The sequence below is a fragment of the Arabidopsis lyrata genome (genome assembly GCF_000004255.2).
Source record: "Arabidopsis lyrata subsp. lyrata unplaced genomic scaffold ARALYscaffold_1, whole genome shotgun sequence".
Lineage (NCBI taxonomy): Eukaryota > Viridiplantae > Streptophyta > Magnoliopsida > Brassicales > Brassicaceae > Arabidopsis > Arabidopsis lyrata.
Window position 1 is genome coordinate 4,062,371 of NW_003302555.1, and position 19,063 is coordinate 4,081,433.

Sequence of the window (19,063 nt, forward strand, 5' to 3'; positions counted from 1 at the left end):
TTGAAAAATAAAGCAATTTCGTACGTAACCTTCCATTTAGCTCCGAAGGTCTGATTCTATACAGACACAAAGATTTTCTTTGGGTATATATAAACAAGTTCCTCTCTTCTTCTTCTTCTTCTTTTCTCGTTCCGTTGCCTTACCCTCTTCCCTCGTCAGAGATTGCTCCTAATCAGAAGCAATCTCACCTTTGAATAATCTATTTTCAAATTTTCTACCAAAAGGAAGCTTCTTTTACTTTTCATTTTGCCAAGTTTCCGTCTAAATCTCCGGCGGCCAACGTTTCCACCGATCCTCCGACTTCTTTTAGAGTTTCATCTTCTTACACGAAGCTCTGTTCATCGTTTGAGTAACGTGATCCGCTCTACAAAGGTTTTAAATCAAGATCTCTTGCTCAGATTTTTTTCCTCGTTTTTTGTGATTTCTTTTTCGATTTTCCGATGATAGATCTATTACTGGGGACAACGATTACGAGCTATTTCTCTGGGCTTGGACTATTTCAAGGTTCTTAGTTCGTTTCGCTGCTTAAAGCCTCTCTTTTTCTTCTTTTTCAGAAATCAGTCTGCGGGAGAAAGAGGAAGACGAAGATGAAGAGAGTTAGAGAAGATGTTCACACTGAACCTAATAAGCGAAGGCCTGAAGTTTCGTCTCGAGGAGAAACGTAACTCTCTCGCTCTATAACTCCAATTTTTTTTGTTGTTTGTTCTTTTCTATTTTAATTTTGTACGGTAGTCACAAGTTAGATTCTTGAATGCAGTTTACTGCAATTGAAATGTGTAAATAGTATTAAAAAGTTATGTGTTTGTGCAATGCAGAAACAAGCAACCTCGAACCATCGATGCCCTAACGTATCTCAAAGCTGTTAAGGACATTTTTCAAGACAATAAAGAGAAATATGAGTCTTTCCTTGAGCTCATGAAGGAGTTTAAAGCTCAAAGGTATATTTACTTCTCTTCTCTTGTCCTTTAGTTTCATTTTGTCTTTCTTATGTGTGTATTGTTGATGTCTCATTGTGAACTGAGTATACTCATGGTCTCTTATGTTGGTTGCAGAATCGACACTGATGGTGTCATTGAAAGAATTAAAGTATTGTTCAAGGGTTATAAGGACCTACTTTTAGGTTTTAATACTTTCTTGCCCAAAGGCTATAGAATAACCCTTCTGCCCGAGGAAGAGAAGCCTAAGGTCCGGGTGGATTTCAAAGACGCTATCGGTTTCGTCACCAAGATTAAGGTATGTATGTAATGTGGTAAATCGCATACCATTGTAATGTTGATTTTATATCAGTTAAGGTTTACTGGAGTTTCTACTTTTGCAGACGAGGTTCGGAGATGATGAACATGCGTATAAAAGGTTTCTAGACATCTTGAACATGTATAGAAAGGAAAGAAAGTCCATCTCTGAGGTCTACGAAGAGGTATGTTGTTTATTAATGCACAGAGTGTTAATTCTTCTAACTTTCTGCTTCACATTTTATTTGTTAGAGTCACTGTCTTAGTGTACTTCTCTGATATCATCTGTTGTGTAGGTTACTATGTTATTCAAGGGTCATGAAGATCTGCTCATGGAGTTCGTTAATTTCTTACCTAACTGTCCAGAATCAGCTCCCTCGGCAAATAATGCAGTGCCGCGTCACAAGGGCACTGCAATTACTGCCATGCATTCTGATAAGGTTACTCTTATTCATCTTTGTAAAGGATAGAAATATTGCAGTTAGTAAGGTTTAATGGATGTTTGTGGTAGCATAACTCCATTATGGCCATACGTCCTTTCCTCCACTGTTTTAAGAGTCTCATAAATTAAAATCAAGATAGAATTAAGCATTATGATACAGAATTTATATAGTGAGTTTTTGAGTGAACTGTTTATATAGACTCTTATTTGCCACAGAAAAGAAAACAACGACGTAAGCTTGAGGATTATTCTGGACACTCTGATCAACGAGAAGATGGTGATGAGAATCTTGTCGCTTGCTCCGCTGGTAATTCTCTTGGAAGTGAATATTTGGATGGCCTGTTACATTTCTTCTATAGTTCAGCTTTATGATTGTGAAAATGTCTATTAGTACCTAGTGAATTCAATATAAGCTAGCAAGTGATATATGTCTCAAACGTGCCCTCATCTTGAGTACTGTGACCATGGTCAAATTTTTCTTTGTTTATGACTTAAGTAGTCAGTGGTTTGTATCCGGTTCTGAGGTTCAAGTATGTTAATTTTTGCAGACTCCCCTGTTGGAGAAGGTCAGCCAGGATACTTTCGAGATTATGAAAATAGAGAAGATACTGAAACAGATACAGCAGATAGAACTGAAAAAAGTGCAGCATCTGGCAGTCAAGATATCGGAAATCACAAATCGACTACCAAGTATGTGGGAACACCTATAAATGAGCTTGATCTTTCTGAGTGCACTCAGTGTACCCCAAGTTATCGACTCCTGCCAAAGGATGTGGGTGTTTTCCTTAATAATATTGTTCTACTACACTGTAATTACTGTATCATTTCGTTCTCTTATAATCATATGGTTGGTCTTTTCCCATGCAGTATGCAGTTGAGATCCCAAGCTACAGAAATACACTTGGTAAAAAGACACTCAATGACCACCTGGTATCTGTCACCTCAGGGAGTGAAGATTACTCATTCAGTCATATGCGCAAAAACCAGTATGAAGAAAGCTTGTTTCGGTGTGAGGATGACAGGTATGATTTGGTAGCTTGTTGACAAATTTCGTTATCAACTTGGTATATACAGTACAGTAGGTTCTTGTATCCTTTTTCTATATCCATATAGATTTTTTCCTATAACTTTGGCATGCTTAAGTTTATCTTCTATATGGTTGGGTCTTCTCTCCTTTCATAGAACCTGTAAATGGAGAAATAGTGATTTGTTGTTATTCGTAGAAACCCCCAGTTTAACATTTCTGTAATTTGTGTTCAGGTATGAAATGGACATGTTACTAGGATCTGTAAGTTCAGCCATTAAACATGTGGAAATTCTTCTCGAGAAGATGAACAACAATACTATCTCAGTAGACTCTACTATATGTATCGAAAAACACTTATCAGGTAAGTTTTTAGTTTGGAACAAATCTAGTGTGGCTATATTTTGCCATTCCTTCATTTATTTTTGCTAATAACTTTCTATGTGATTGTATCTAATAGCTATAAACTTGAGATGCATTGAGCGGTTATACGGTGATAATGGGCTTGATGTCATGGATCTTTTGAAGAAGAATATGCATAGCGCTTTACCGGTGATACTAACGCGCTTGAAGCAGAAGCAAGAAGAATGGGCAAGGTGCCACTCTGATTTCCAGAAAGTTTGGGCTGAAGTATATGCTAAGAATCACCATAAGTCACTAGATCATCGTAGTTTCTATTTCAAGCAGCAGGACTCTAAGAACTTGAGCACAAAATGTAAGCTTCTTTATCAAATTTTTTACTTAATTAGTTCATTATGTAAAAATCTCAACCTACTTTAGGTTTGATAAAAGCACTTGACTTTTTTTGGCCGCACTTGAAATTTCGTGATTTTGAAGAAAGGATGATGAAGGGAGAGACAGTTTTTGTTTTTTTTCTAAATTAGATTGCTGGTTATGAGAGTAGAGTGCACCCAGATTTTTACTTATTTCGGAGTTACAGTTTTGCATCAATACAATTGATTCCTTGTGTCCTTAAATTCAGGTTTAGTGGCAGAAGTAAAAGATATCAGTGAGAAAAAGCATCAAGAAGATCTGCTTCAAGCTATTTCTGTTAGAGTTATGCCCTCATTTACTCCGGATTTGGAGTTCAACTATTGTGATATACAAATTCACGAGGATCTCTATCTGCTAATCAAGTATTACTGTGAAGAAATATGTGCCACTGAACAATCAGATAAGGTGATGAAGCTGTGGATAACCTTTTTAGAGCCCATGTTTGGCATTCTTTCGAGGTCTCAAGGTAACCATGCTCTGGAAGATGTGTCAAAGTTGAAAAATAACCAAGAATTGCAAGATGCATGTGTGGCAGTGAAGGACACAGCTTCTGGGTCAAACCTTAAACATCCAATATCCCCAAAACTACTGAACAAAGATAATCCAACAATGCAAGGAAGTTCTCCTCGGAAAGATGTGTCAGGGAATATAATGAAAACTGCTCAGCCCGATAAGCTGCAGGATGATGCAGCTATGACTAATGAGGTAACTCCTTGTGTGGAGTTTTTTAAAACTCAGGTCGTATGCACTTCAGTTGTGATGAAATTAAATGAAAGGTTACCTTCCTTAGTTACCAAATTGAAAACTTGATGAGCAATCAGTAGAGACCAGTCGTGATTGTATCTATTTATGAGACTTTATAGAGATTACCCTAATTCTGGTTTATGGTCCACAGGTTATCCAGTCTTCCAAACTTGTGTCACCCAGAAATGATCAGATAATGGAGGATGAAGGGAATCATATGGTTAACGAAGCATCGGTGGAAAAGCATGAGGTTGAGCGAGAAGAAGGTGAATTATCTCCCACCCCCAGTCGTGAGCAAGACAACTTTGAGGTTAATGGACAGAATGGCTTCAAGCCTTTACAAAAGGTGACGGACAATGTAAGAAGCAATAAAGACCAGCAAAGTTGTGATATAAAGGGAGCATATCATACTGAAATCGGAGCAAAGAACGATACTCGCGGTGAAGATGACAAACAAGAAAATTGTCACAAGTTATCAGAGGATAATGAGACTGCCTCTGAAATGCTTGTTTCAGGAACCAAGTTTAGTTGTCATGAAGAGCACAACAGAGTTACGAACTGTAATGGGCGTGGTAGTTTTGCTGGAGAGATGGCTAGTGGAAATGAAGGTGAAGATGGATCCTTTGCATTTTCAGAACGGTTTCTGCAAACTGTAAAACCTGTTGCCAAGCATCTGTCCTGGCCATTGCAAGCTAGTGAAACTTGCTCCCAAAATGATTCTCAAGTTTTTTACGGGAATGATTCCTATTATGTGCTATTTAGGCTTCATCAAGTAAGGACTGTTTGAAACAAGCTTCTTGAGTCTTTAATATGATGGTTTTCCAGTCCCGTGCTAATTTCTATGTACTTCTGTTGATTTCCAGATGTTGTACGAGAGGATACAAACAGCAAAGAAACATTCAGAAAAGAAGTGGAAGGCTCCAGATAACACAACTCCTGATTCTTATCCCAGGTGATTTATCTTCCAAGTTAATAGCTTTGTATTGGAAAACGATTCCGTACTGATTTTCAAAGCATAACACGTTTAGGTTCATGGATGCACTCTATAGTTTACTTGACGGTTCTATTGACAATACAAAGTTTGAAGATGAGTGCCGAGCTATTTTTGGAGCACAGTCGTATGTTCTTTTCACATTGGACAAGCTAGTTCAGAAGTTTGTTAAGCATGTGAGCAAAACTAGTGTCTTGTCTTCTTGACTCTCTACCTCCATTCTCTCACTTTTATTTCTCTCTTTCATCTGATTATTGGGATGGTTTTTGGATATGCTTCAGCTCCATGCGGTTGCATCTGATGAAACAGACACCAAGCTTCTGCAACTACATGCGTATGAGAACTACAGAAAACCAGGAAAATTCTTTGATCTTGTGTATCATGAGAATGCATGTGCCCTCCTCCATGAGGCAAACATATACCGGATCAGATATGTAGGTTTCTCTTAGCTACGCATATTTGTCCATTCAAATTCCATAATTTATTAATACTATGGAAGTGATTGCAGTCATCAGCAGAAACACGTCTCTCGATTCAGCTTATGAACAGCGGGAACAATCAGCCTGAAGTAATGGGTGTAGCGATGGAGCCGGGTTTTGCAGATTATCTACAAAATAAATTTCTGAAATCTGTCAATGATGAAGAGAATCACGGACTGTTTCTGAGAAGGTGAGTGAAGCATGATAAGAGCATATGGTATTTATGATATAAATATTCTTTTGGTTGTGAAGTAATGTTTAACTAAACTCTCTGCAGGAACAAGAAGAAATTCACCAGCTTAGATGAATCTTGGGGGATGCCCGTTGCGATGGAAGGATTGCATATTATCAACGAGATGGAATGTAATATTGCTTGCAGTTCTTCAAAGGTATAACATATAATGAAATTCTCTGTAGAAGACTTGCAGTCTGAAATGTATGTTTGTGGATGACTGAAACTTACTTTGCCAATGATTCAACTGCTGTAGGTGAAGTATGTAGCAAATACATCAGATGTTTTGTATAGGAGCAAACAGGGGAAACCGAATTTAAAGGAACCGAGGCTTAAAAGAGTCGGTGAAATCTTGAAACAGAGAAGGATATCGCGGTTTCACATAATGCTGAATTGCAGACTTTGTGCCTTGCCGCCTCTATAAACTGGTACCTGCTCCAATTCTTCCATTAAAAGTTCTCTCTTACATCACACAAAGGCTGTGAGAACTTCCTCGATGTAACGGTTCTTCATTTGTGATACTTAATCTTTGTTTCAGGTGTTAGTGTCGAGGTTCTTAATGGTAAAGGCTCGTTGGCTCTTAGAGATTATGCAAAGCTTTTTGTGGTCGAGAAGTTTACTCGTTTTTAACGTGACATGGACTGGGATCATATGGCTCATGGTTCACTACGCGGCTACTCCACATTTTTTGTTTGTTTTTCTTTTTTGCGTTTTGCGTTCGGAGTCTTCGGTTTTGGTATATAGTTGTAGACTTGTAGTAGAATATATGATACGAAAGTTGCCAAAATCGAAAGACTTGTTCATCTATATTATTAATTGGGAATCACTAAATATTAAATAACCTTATGAAGAGTAAAATATTACAAAAAATGCCATTGGTTTTTAGTATTTTTAAATAACTGGTACAATAGTAATCACAAAATTAATATATTTAAATAAAAAATTGTTTAATTCTTTTAAATAATTATTAATTTCCAAAAAAATAAATTAATTTTCTCTCTCTTATTAATTATAAACGAAAATTTGAAAGTAATTTTTAAAAAATTGTTAACCAATAGGAATTGAAAAACTAAGATTTGATATCCAACTAAGATTTTAATTCAAAAATAAAACAAAATTTAATAGACTATTCTATATCAAAAATAAAAAGAAAAATAATATCATTTTAATTCAAAATTAAAAACACTATCGTTTAAAAGATTTATCAATGGAGGACTTTAAGATTAAATTTAAAATTTCGTAAGAAAACTAAATACAAATATTTTAAGATTCAGTTTTGTTATAATATTTTCACAAATTTTAAAATATAAAACAAAATTTTATTTCACAATTTCTAAAATACGATATTAGGTATTAACAACTCTTTATATTTATGATGAAATAAACTCAAATAATAATAAATTTAAAGTAATTATCATTATAGCCTTTGTTTAAAGCAAGTTTGATAAATATCTAACAATAGATTGTATATATTAATTTCTAAATTATTTTGCGTTTTATTTTTTGTTTTTCAACCGGATCTTTCTTAAATAAATTCCTAATATATTGCACACAGTTTTCAAATAATGTAAACTAATTATATATTTTGAATTCAAAACAAATTATGCAGCAATAGCATATCCCTTTTAGAGATGTATCTCAAATTTTTATTTTTAGTCCAAAAATCAAATTAATTATGATTAAACAATAAAAAGAAGAATATGCAAAATTTAGCTAAGGAAAGAAACATTAATTAATTTGTTAAAATATATTTGTAACTTTAGCAGCATATATATTAATTTGCAAAACTCACAGTATGTATTGTATGGTATTTAAAAGTACGCAAACAAGAATTTGGAACATGATTTTAATGGAATGAAATGAGAATAGGAATTACGAGACGGGATGAGAGGGGAACATAAATTAAAAATCAAACTAAATACCCAATTGGTATGAGTTCAGGTTATGAGCACTATATAAAATAAATTTGTTTACATACATAACCATGTACGTACGTTTTCAGTTACACATATTTTATTTATGCCGGATACTGGACTGTCATATTTTTATTTCACGTATACAAAATGGGTTATGGGACCAAGAATTTATGACAAATATAGGACGGGATATGTTTTCTGTTCTAAAATAGTTACGTCTAGCTAATATACATGAAATAACCAAACTCAAACCGAATCTATATCCTATTTAACACATGTAATCAAAATATTATAAATGTTTTGATTAGTTTAGAAAATAAAAAAAGTAACATCATTTAACTTTTGCAACTAAATTATATCTTAGTTTTATCTTAAATATAATTTCGCACGTACGTGTAGGTCCAGATCTTAAAATATAACTATGCACTAACGCAACTGAATTTCGTTTATTACTCTAATTTTATAATATTTGTACTATTATAAAGTTCACTAACACAACAAATTATTTTATATTTTTAAAATCTATATAACAATTTCTATACAAATATCTCTATACGTACGTGTGAATCCAAATCTAATACACTAAAATATATATCATAAAAACAACGAAATAATCTATATTGAATTAAAAATTGTTAAAACTTTTTTAAAAATATGAAACCCCGCACGTATGTGCGGGTCATGATCTAGTTTCCTTTAAAAAAGGTGTCCTCACAATAGACTTTAAGGACAAAGTTGTACACTCTAAAATTAATATTTTAATAATTACCACCCATCATGCCTTAAAAAAAACATTACTAACAAAAAACATTTTATTTTATAAATTAATATTACAACAAATTCAAGTTATTAATAATATAGGACACGCGTAGACCAAGCAAGACCTAGTAAGCCTATATATGTAGAGCCATACCCTTTTTCAAACCAAAACACTACAAAGTACAAACTATTTTAAAAAAAATGGCAAAGAATAACGATATCAATCTGGATTTGAGTCTAAGCCAATATGTAGAAGATGATCCTTGGGTTCTAACGAAGAAGCTAAGTGACTCTGATCTTTGCTACAGGGCTCAGCTCTATTTACCAAAACAAGAGATGGAACAATTTATACTTCCGGAGATGGAAAATGATCTTGTCCGGAAATTGGGAGCTGGCGTTGAGATCAAACTCAGAGATATTGACAATGTTAGCGACGATTCTTACACCGTAAGACTTAAAGTACGCAACGGCCAGTATTATCTCGAAAAAGGATGGCGCCTCATAAAAAATGATAAGTGTTTAAAAACAGGAGATCATATTGGACTCTTTTGGGATAAGTTGACAGGAGAATTCAAGTTCAAGCATTCCGAATCACAATCCATCGTGAAGCGGGTACTAATTCGACACAGAAGAACAAATTAAAGGAGAAATAAATACACACAAGTATAACACAAACCATCACAAATGTAAGAGAAATGTGTATAAGTAATCTTAAAGTATATATATTGGGGAAGCGGTCGTGTTATCCACTTATCCTCGTAAAAACAGCACAATGATAGAAAACAATTATGCTTCTCTTTATGAGTTAATCTATGAATAGAAACCGAGCAAATGAAAGAACGTAATAAGTAAATTAAAAGAAACATGTACATGTGAAAAAAAGTTTTTTTTTTTTTTAACGTATGAATTATGATCAGAATCTAGAGCATGCGATAAGAAGTTATTTTAATAAATATGGAGGAGAACGATGCTATATATTTACAAGACTAATTTAGTGCTCTTTACATATTTCCATGGATCATATATAATATAAATATTTCACATTCCAAAAACGTTCATAGTTAACAATAGAATATAGCTAAAGAATTGCATGCAGAAAAACTCAATTCGGGAGTTTAATTATATCCATTTTTAGTGAAATTGTATAGTTTTAAGTTAGTCTTACACATTTATATAGTTATAGGTTGATCATATAGTTACATATAGTTTTACTGGTTTTAGCATTTTAGCGTTGAAGACTTTTGCGGATCCTAGCAACATCCTGGCCGTTGATATCAAAAGCGCTCTTCAAAACCTCTTGCAGAAACGGAGGCTTTGGAATGAAAGACGACAAAGACACAATCTGAGTCCCAGGATTCTGACTATTCAGCCCAGAGACTGCCAAAGCTGAGCTCACCGTATCAATATTATATAGAAAATGAATCAACCCTTTGGGAAACACGAATGTCTCACCCGGATGAAGCTCCTGGGTAAAGACCCGACCGGACGTATCCACGAACCCGACGAGAAGGACACCGTCTAGGCAGACGGTTACTTCCGAGGCGCGTGGGTGCACGTGCGGTGGGACAACACCAGAGCCTCCGAAGTCAAGCCTGGCCATTGTGAGGCCCATTGTGTTGAGACCTGGGAGGTTAGCGGTTGTGGTGACAGTGACGTTGGTCATTAACGGTTTGGTCTGAGTGTTTCCGGGTCTGGACAATGCGGAGGTTGTAAAGTCGGAGACGGTGGCTTCTGTCGGATCTTTGCAAAGTACGCCGTTGAGGAAGATTTGTTGGTGTGATGAATGACAAGGAGAAACACAGTAGTCTTGGAGTGGGTCCGGGTCGGATTTAACCCGACCCATCAGAAGTGTGAACGTTAATAGTAAGTTTAGAAGCATAGAGAGAGAAAGAAGCAAAACTGAGTTAGAGTTTGTAAGTAATGAACTTTTGAGTAACTGATGTCTAAAAAGATGCACTAATTTATTATATCTTCTGTAATTGTTTTCACCTTTCTATATATATATGTGTGTGTGATATTTGTTTATTGTTTAAATTCAAAGTATGGATATTCATTCTTTTGTTTGTGTTAGAGAAGCAAGACAAGTTTTTATCATGTAAACCAAAAGAATAAGTTTCATTGTGGTGCTGCAGAATTTTAGTTTAAGCAAAAGTCTTTAGTAAGATTTTGTTAGCCGTTAAGCAAAGAAAAACAAACTTTCCTTCATGCAATGACTTTTATTGTGCTATGTTTATTTCTATATATTCAATATCATGAGTTCGCATATCGACAACAAGAAAAAATAAAATAAAATAAAAACTAATTTTATTTGATGTTTCCGCTATATACGAAGAAGATAATGGACACTAGATTCAAACTTTTCAAATTGATATAGAAAAAAAAAAAAAGAATAAACAGCAAACTAGCCGTGGACAAGAGTAATCTACATGTCAAGACTCAAGAGTAAAGCAAAAAAAAAACGTGGAAAGACACATGCAACAGCGATCGGGACACTACAGTACTCAAAGATGACAAAAGAAAAAGAAAAAGAAAAAAATAAAGATGTGGTAGAGAGATTTATTCCCCCACATGAAGGGACAAAACGCAAACCAAGGAAAATTTTGTTAATTTATTGCAAATTTTAAATACGCCAAACGTGAGGAGTATCGTTTGGGGATGATTTTGTTGTCGACAATAATTAATGATTTTGTTGGTTACATACATTGCATCTACAAATTTTTAAAATTGATATCGGTCCTTCCAATGTGGTTGGCTCTGTCATTAACAGAGCATGAGATTATTATATACTCTTTATTTGTATCTTTCGTTACCTTTATTCTTAGATAATCCAGTTAACATCGTAAACATCTGATTTGTTTACTAAAAATGAGTGAGAATATCAATTGGGTCAAGTCCTTACATCGGTCTTGTCGATGATAAGTTTTGGTGATAGTTTGTAACCACCCGCCTATAACCTCTAGGACCAATCAAATTTAGATCCGAAACACACACGTTAAGCAATGTACAAAAAAAAAAGCTGACTCAAGCTTAATTTTCTTGGTCATGGTTTCTAATGTGAAGATCTTACTTGGATCCAATCATCCAAATGGTAAAAACACATGACAATTAAAAAAGAAACACCAGAAATGGGTGCCAGAGACAACGGATCTATAGAGACTATTTAAGGAGATATATGCCCCAAAGAAAGGGAACAAGAGTTGCCCATTTCCAGCTTTGCATTTACTCTTTCTTCATCTTCCTTCTTTGTTCTTTTTTATTTTCTTGCTTACTCTCTACACATCTACACATGCATAATGATGCATCCACTTCGTCGTATATTATAAGCATTTTCGGTTCAATATGTATATTCAAAGTTGCATTAGACCATCGGCTTATAAAATTGTTACTAGTTGTTTTGTATTTGGAAGCAAAAACCTTTTTTTGGAATAAGTAAGAAGTTTTGGGTCTAGACCAGTCAGAGTAAGAGATTTTTTATTTTTATAAACTCCATATTCCAATAACAATTTTACCTAGGACCAAGAGTCATGGTTGCCTTAAAACGCATATTCAATTGCAATTTTGAATAAATGGTGAATGTTGAAGGTTCGATTGCAATTTTCCCTTAATTAAGACTAGAAAAAGGTCAAAATCATAACTTTGTGCAGAAATTAAAATAATTATAAGATATTCGAAAAGCTTTAAGGAAAAGGAAAAAGGCCCACGTGGAGGCGCGAGAGATTAAGGACATCTATAAAATTGACGGCGTCAAGTCAACGTGCAATTAAAAACACCGTCAAAGGTAAAAAAAGTTAACGGAGATAGATATTACACGGCATCCCAGAATAGTTCCACTAATCTAATCCGGGACTCCTCATCTTCTGCCGTCGAATCGGCGAATCCTCCGGCGACGATTCCGGCGACGTCGTCAAAACATCGTCATCGTCTATTGGAGTTGAAAGTGGCGAGGTGGAAAACATCTCCACTGGAGATAACTGCGGAGAAGAGTCCGACGATTCAGTCGAAATAGTCAACGGCGGCGACGATTCAGGCGAGATAGTCAACGGAGGTGACGGCGGAGGAAGCGAAGAGTTAACGGAATCAGAATCATCCGGAAGCTTCCGTTTGTTTCCGTTGGAAAGTTTAACGTCTTTAGTTAAGTGATTTCTCAGACGTTTAACGTCGGCGAGTTTCACCGGTTTCAATAAGAAATCTTGAGCACCTTCCTCAAGGCATCTGTTCAAAATTATATTTTTCTCAAATTTATCAATCAACAGTTTTTCTAAAGAATTCCAAAATCTGTGAAAATATCAATCACCTATCGATTCTGGTCAATACGTTCTCCGATGACATGATTACAACCGGAACTTCTCTGAAATTTGACGATTCCTGGTTCAGGTCACCGGAAAATTCCACATTGTGATTAAAAAAAATCTATTAAAAAATCGTAATCTGAATCTATGAAATGGCGGGAAAATGAAGACCTTAATCTTCTTGAGAAGCTCATAACCAGTCATTCCAGGCATACAGTAATCAGTGATGATCAAATCAACTTTCAATCTCTGAAATATTTCATTAAAAATTTAAAATCACGATTCATAATCCTCAAAATAGAAAAATGACTATCAGATTTCAAGACTTACATCGAATTCAGCAGAAGCTTTCTCATTATCTAACCCTAGAAATTCCAGAGCACGCCATCCACTATCTACCGCCGTAACTGAAATAAGATACCACCGGAGATATAAAGATTCCGGCGAGGATTAAGTGAAAGATAGTTTTCTTTTTTTTTTTGTAAAATGACGAACCTTTGCAGGAAGTAATACGAAGCAATCTCTCGATAACAATCCGATCAACGAGGCTGTCGTCGACGGCCAAGACATGAACTTCATCTAAATCCAACGGCGCAGATTCAATTCCTCCGACGTTCATCATCTCCGACATCCGTAAACAAGAAACACCACCGTCTCTGGCCATAGACGAGTTTGTAGTAAGTGTAAGGAGAGGATGAGAATAAAAGAGAGAAGAAGAAGAAGAAGAAGAGCTCACATCTGTTTCTTTTGTTCCTTTCTCTTCCTTAAGACAGTTTTTTATATTTCTGATTTTTTTCTCTAAAAAAAACAAATCAATCTTTTATCAGTGTGTCTTTTTGGTTTTTTCAATTTTTATTTTTAAATCTCCAGCGAGGAAAATCCAACAAAATCTTTGGTTCCTATTTATGTGAAAATTATGTTTTTATATTTTCTTTTGTGCCGTGCTTTTAGGGTTGAAAAATTGAACTTTTATCTTTGAAAAAAATAGTATTAATAAAAATAGAGATTTTCTGAAAATCTGGTGGGGGCCTATGTGAATATCATAGAGAAAAATATTCCTACAATCGAATAAATAATAGAGGAGAAGGAAAGAAATCCGTACAAAGGAATCGAAAAAACAAAAAAATACCATCGTGAGAGATATACTATTAGTCAGAATCTCGTCATTAGTGTGAGTGAAAAACTGAAAATGGAATCACACTCACTGTTAAAAATAATAAACCAGAAGATGAATTTGGTCACACGCAATTACAATTCACAGTAGCGTGTTTAAACTAAACCGGTTCACAAATAGGCGTTCGGATTGGTCTTATTTGTTGGTCTATCATATTAAGACAATTTTCATTGTTCCATGTGATTGGTCAGTTTCTAATTTAAAAATTACTATAATACAAATGCAATTCATAGAACAATATTAAAGATCGGTTATTGTGAGAAAATTAATGTATGCCTAACTAGTAAGTATATCCATATGACTCTAGAAAATATATCGTTTTCAAATGAAAAAAAAAAACAAAAAAAAACAAGAGGAAAGTGGACAAATAATAATTAGAAAAAGGATACTCACCAAAAACAAAAATTAAAAAAAGGATTGACGTCCACAATAAAATTTGGATCCGCGGGACCCAGGGAAATCTAAAAGGGGGACCCATAAATATTTTGTTGGGAACAATTTGTATTAATGAAAGGGGGAATTGGACTTTTCCTCTTTCGTTTTTTTTCTTACAAACATAATTTGCTGTTCACTCTTTTAGACACCACACCGTATCAATCTTGCAGATTGCTTTTGCTTTGTCTTTCCGACCGATTAATATAGTCTATCCGTTTCAAAATATAAGGCGTTTTAGCTAAAAGCACGCCGATTAATATGATATACTTTTTAAAAGTTCAGCCAATCATAAAAGAGACTGCATAATAAAAATAATCATAAAATATTAAAGTAATATATAATTTGCATAAAAACTTGAAAACGACTTATATTTTGAAACAAAACAGTTTCTCCAAAACGTCTTATATTTTGAAACGGAAGGAGTATTTTTTTAAATTTATTTTGTTTATAAGGATAAATGTATTAACATAAATATCTATTGAATCAACTTGACTAATGAAAATGTAATATTTTAAGAAGTTTTTCTTTTCTCTTGTTAATAAATTGATATTATTAAAAAATTAATTATAGTCAAAGTTTTATGGTAAAAACATATTAGGAGTCAAAAACTTTCTTTATCCAGTAAAAAATATGTTCAGACATATGAGAACAAGAAATATATATATGCATTGATTCTATGGCTCTTAAAGACGACCAAATCCTATGACAAAAAAAAAAAAAAAAAAAAAACGACCAAATCCAATACTATGACATTTTCCCAGTTCAAGTTAATGCTCAAAAGATCAGATTTCAAGGTTGCTTAGAACTTATCGATCACAGTCGTGGATGATTAGAGTAGAGAGTTCTTTGACAAGAAAAAAATGATCAGAGTAGTGTTTTATCAAACTAAAACTTGTTTTTCTAATTAATAGCCCACTAACTTATTTTATTTTCTCCAAATCATTTCTCTACATTAACCAAAAACATCTAACAAAGTAGAAAGAAAAATGACCCGTGAAATTAAAAAATATCTGACAATGGATATATCCATTTTTATAATTACGCGAAATTTAAGATTGATTTACGAATTGATTTTTCAAACGATATGGGCCAACGAATGATGGATCAAATCTTCATGATGTCAACTCGAAATCAAGGGTTGAACAAAAAAATCCATAATAGTAAGCAATGATCGACGTGTCGCACATAATTTTTTTTTCTAGGTACTTTGAACATCAATTAGAAAATTTAAGACATTGACATTTCCCCTTTAATTGATTTTATTTTGGCACTTGATTGAGGTTTGGAGCATCTTTTTATTCTCATCATTAGTGTAAGTATTTTCTAAGTTTTTTTAAACCCACCTATACTAAAAATTAAAACAACGCATAGTCAAAAACATATAAAATGTATTTCTAGCAATTGATTAGTTGACCTAATTAAACAATATTCAAAATCATGTACAATATATATTTTTATTTTGACGTTAGATTTTGTTCTATGCTCATATAGAAACCCAATTTTAGTAGTTATACAGGGAAGTAGAGTTGAATCTCAAATACCGAATATCCAGATTAATGTAACATAAGCTCAGGCTCAGCTCAATATAAGATGAAGCCACGTTGATCTCGATGAAAACAAAATTACTCGTTTTGTCTTTTTCTTTTTTTAAAAGTAAATTGTGGGCTTTTCACACCACACCATATTGCAAAGTTCTTATTTATTTTTTCCTACCAAAAAAAAGTTCTTATTTATTTTTTATTTTTTCTGAATAGAGTTAATTACTACTATTTGCGAAGTTTATACTTCTATATCTGTCGATGAGTTATGCTTATTATGACACACACTCATGGAAGACATGTTTAAAAAAATAATCATAAGTTTAGATTTTCGATATGATAATCCTAATATATATCTGCAGGAAATCAACTAACATATATATCTTAATTCTCAAACATGCATGGGCTAGCTTTAATGTTCTAATATGATCGATCATTGCTTAGGTAGACCGACTAACAATTGGACTACCAGATTTTCTTATTTGTGCCAATCCGGTAACAACCTCATTGTATTGAGATATAAAACCTAGACTTCTGCTAATAACAACTCATCATCATTCGTACCCGTCTCAACCATAAGATAAAGCGGGTACAAAGAAAGCATATATTTCCAAATTCTCTAGACAAATAGAAGAGCACAAGACAAATAGATTAAAAATTATAATGTAAACCATTTCGTTTTTTTTTTTTTGGTTCTGTCTCTCTCGTTGTTGTAATTTTTGTCGCCTGGACAAAAAAACCGCTAACCAAATAACCGATCGAACCGAACCGAAAAAACCGAACTATATCCGAACCAAAGTTTTTAAAATAACCGAATAGTTAGTAAAATCTCATATCCAAACTAACCAAAACCAAACTGAACCGAACCGATAACCAAACGGTTAACCGAAATATCCAAAAACATATAAGATATCCAAAAATAATATCTAAAATTATAATTATAAACTCAAAATATTAATTATTTTGAATCAAAAGTCAAAACAATCAAATACTTTAAGTAATCAAAATATCCAAATATTTTTTGTTATATTTGTCAAATTTAAATACTCTTTTAAAAAATTGAATCAAATTTTAATTTTCTTTCTAATATTTTTCTTTTTTTATATATTTTTTTTATTTGTTCAGTTAGTTTTGGTTAGTTTCGGTAAATCTCGGTTATTTTGAGTAAAAACCCGAACCAAACCTAGCGTAATAAAAGTTTAGTTAGTTACGGTTATCTATTTAAATATTCAAACCGAACCGAACCGGACCGAAATTCCTAAAATATCCTAATGGTTATTATATTACCATATTCAAACTAACCGAAACTGAACGTAACCGAACCGAAACCGAATGGTTAACCGAACGCCCCGCGGCTAACATTCTGGAGTCATATATTAAAATTATTAAAAATGTTAAAGTCTAAATAATCTGAAAAAGTTCGCACAATCGTAGTAGTTAGTAAAGTCTTTTATATTTTATGCCAAAAACAGGAGATTTAAGTGAAGGCCTAATGGTATCTGTGCCCGATCCATATCAATACTCACTAGGGTTGGACAGTTAAACCCAACCAAAGCCCACTCACGTTTCAATCAATATGGATATCGATTTCACTTGTCACTTTTGAAAATACACACTAAACAAAAATGAATATAGTTTTAACCAAACAAAATAGAAAATAAACTAAGCCGAGCCGAGTTCAAATCGTACTATTTCGGTATTACTTACCAACTTGGCTGTCAATTGTCATACTAAATCTGCCGAAAGTACAGAATCGGACCATAATCGAAACTAAATTTCATATCCCTAAGAGCATCATTAACGGTAGCCTCTTAGTGTAAATCTTAGGAAAAAAACAATTAAAATTTAATCATTAATCAAGTAAATTCATAAAAAACGTTGAAACGTTCCTTAGTTAAGAGGTTTTTTCTTATCTTAAGAGACGACACGTGTCGCGTTTTGAACAAAAAGAAAGAAAAAAAAAAAGTCTCGTGTTTTTCCTCTCTCTCTCTTTCTCAAAAATAAAGACAGATTCTTCTTCTCGATCTCTCCGACATTACTCGATCCGTCGAATTAAGACGAGAAATGAGTCGTAAGTTCTTCTTTGACGTCGTTATCATCATCTCCTCCGACGCCGGGCACCATCGGCGATTTCGGTTCATCAAATCGGAACCACTTTGGTTCACCAAATCGGAGATTCAAGTGGCCAAATCAGAGAGTTTGGTTCCGATTTTCTCCAATCTCATTCTCCATGGTAAGAATCTCTCTGATTTTATTCACAAATCGTGATGAATTAGGGTTTTGTGTTAGCAAAATTAGGGTTCAACGATTTGGGAATTGATGTTAGAAAATTAGGATTCCATGATTTGGGAATTGATGTTAGCTAAATTAGGGTTCTCTGATGTTAGCAGTTTGTGCATTACATTGTAAGTAGAAATATGTTGAATCAAAAAATTCAATAAAATCATTTCTTTTGAGTTCAATAAAATCATTTCTTTGCACTCAATCATCACCTCTGCATCAGGTCCCTCACTTACTCTCCTCTCTCTATGTTTGAGTTTTGATTATAGGATTGGGCTCTGTTAATGGGGAATTTCATCGTAGGTGTGCACATTGGTCGTTGGTATTGGTCAATTTCATTTGGTGTTGTGTGTTTTAACGCTTGCGTTTGTTCATTTCTTAATGTAGTCTTAATTCCGATGGTATTAGTCTTATGATTGCTCAATGACTCAACTGTTCTTTCTTAATGATACAGCTGTTCATTGAATTTGCTTTGAGTTAATGGCTTACAAGGATGAAGCTCCTAAGCCTCAATTGAGTATGGAAGAGGCTGGAAGAAGAGCAAGGAGCAAGCTTTCGCGTGGTGAAGCTGAAGGAAGTGGTGTGAGAGGAAGAGGAGGGAGAGGGGGAGGAAGAGGAGCAATTAGTTTTGTAATCATATGGAAAATTAGCTAAATTAGTCTCAATTAATGAATTGGATACTGAATCTTGTATCATATTCAAATTTGTTTGATCTAGCTGTTATAAGTGACGATCTTTTATGAGATATAGCTTT

General features: G+C 33.9%; 4 protein-coding genes across 4 annotated transcripts; 2 read left to right on the forward strand and 2 right to left on the reverse strand.

The window, feature by feature from the left end:
• Positions 1–40: 40 nt before the first annotated feature.
• LOC9328634 (paired amphipathic helix protein Sin3-like 6) lies at positions 41–6,725 on the forward strand. Its single transcript, XM_021012223.1, has 20 exons — positions 41–372; positions 555–661; positions 816–938; positions 1,053–1,233; positions 1,319–1,417; positions 1,529–1,672; positions 1,891–1,981; positions 2,223–2,446; positions 2,542–2,696; positions 2,935–3,062; positions 3,159–3,413; positions 3,681–4,177; positions 4,368–4,988; positions 5,080–5,168; positions 5,245–5,383; positions 5,489–5,641; positions 5,716–5,876; positions 5,964–6,075; positions 6,175–6,346; positions 6,457–6,725. The coding sequence occupies exons 2-19, from the start codon at positions 588–590 to the stop codon at positions 6,340–6,342; spliced, it is 3,414 nt and encodes a 1,137-aa protein (XP_020867882.1). The 5' UTR covers positions 41–372; positions 555–587; the 3' UTR covers positions 6,343–6,346; positions 6,457–6,725.
• Positions 6,726–8,530: 1,805 nt separating this feature from the next.
• LOC9325872 (B3 domain-containing protein At1g10455) lies at positions 8,531–9,564 on the forward strand. Its single transcript, XM_002889762.2, has one exon. It carries the CDS (start codon positions 8,795–8,797, stop codon positions 9,233–9,235), a length of 441 nt encoding a protein of 146 aa, XP_002889808.1. The 5' UTR covers positions 8,531–8,794; the 3' UTR covers positions 9,236–9,564.
• A 50-nt stretch (positions 9,565–9,614) lies between these two features.
• Positions 9,615–12,122, reverse strand: LOC9325873 (germin-like protein subfamily 1 member 1). The gene has a single exon (XM_021013929.1). It carries the CDS (start codon positions 10,470–10,472, stop codon positions 9,819–9,821), a length of 654 nt encoding a protein of 217 aa, XP_020869588.1. The 5' UTR covers positions 10,473–12,122; the 3' UTR covers positions 9,615–9,818.
• Positions 12,123–12,211: 89 nt separating this feature from the next.
• On the reverse strand, positions 12,212–14,132 carry LOC9328635 (two-component response regulator ARR4). The gene is made up of 5 exons (XM_002892527.2): positions 13,378–14,132; positions 13,213–13,289; positions 13,054–13,131; positions 12,888–12,958; positions 12,212–12,805 (listed from the first exon to the last, which is right to left on the reverse strand). The coding sequence occupies exons 1-5, from the start codon at positions 13,544–13,546 to the stop codon at positions 12,424–12,426; spliced, it is 777 nt and encodes a 258-aa protein (XP_002892573.1). The 5' UTR covers positions 13,547–14,132; the 3' UTR covers positions 12,212–12,423.
• Between the last annotated feature and the right edge of the window lie 4,931 nt (positions 14,133–19,063).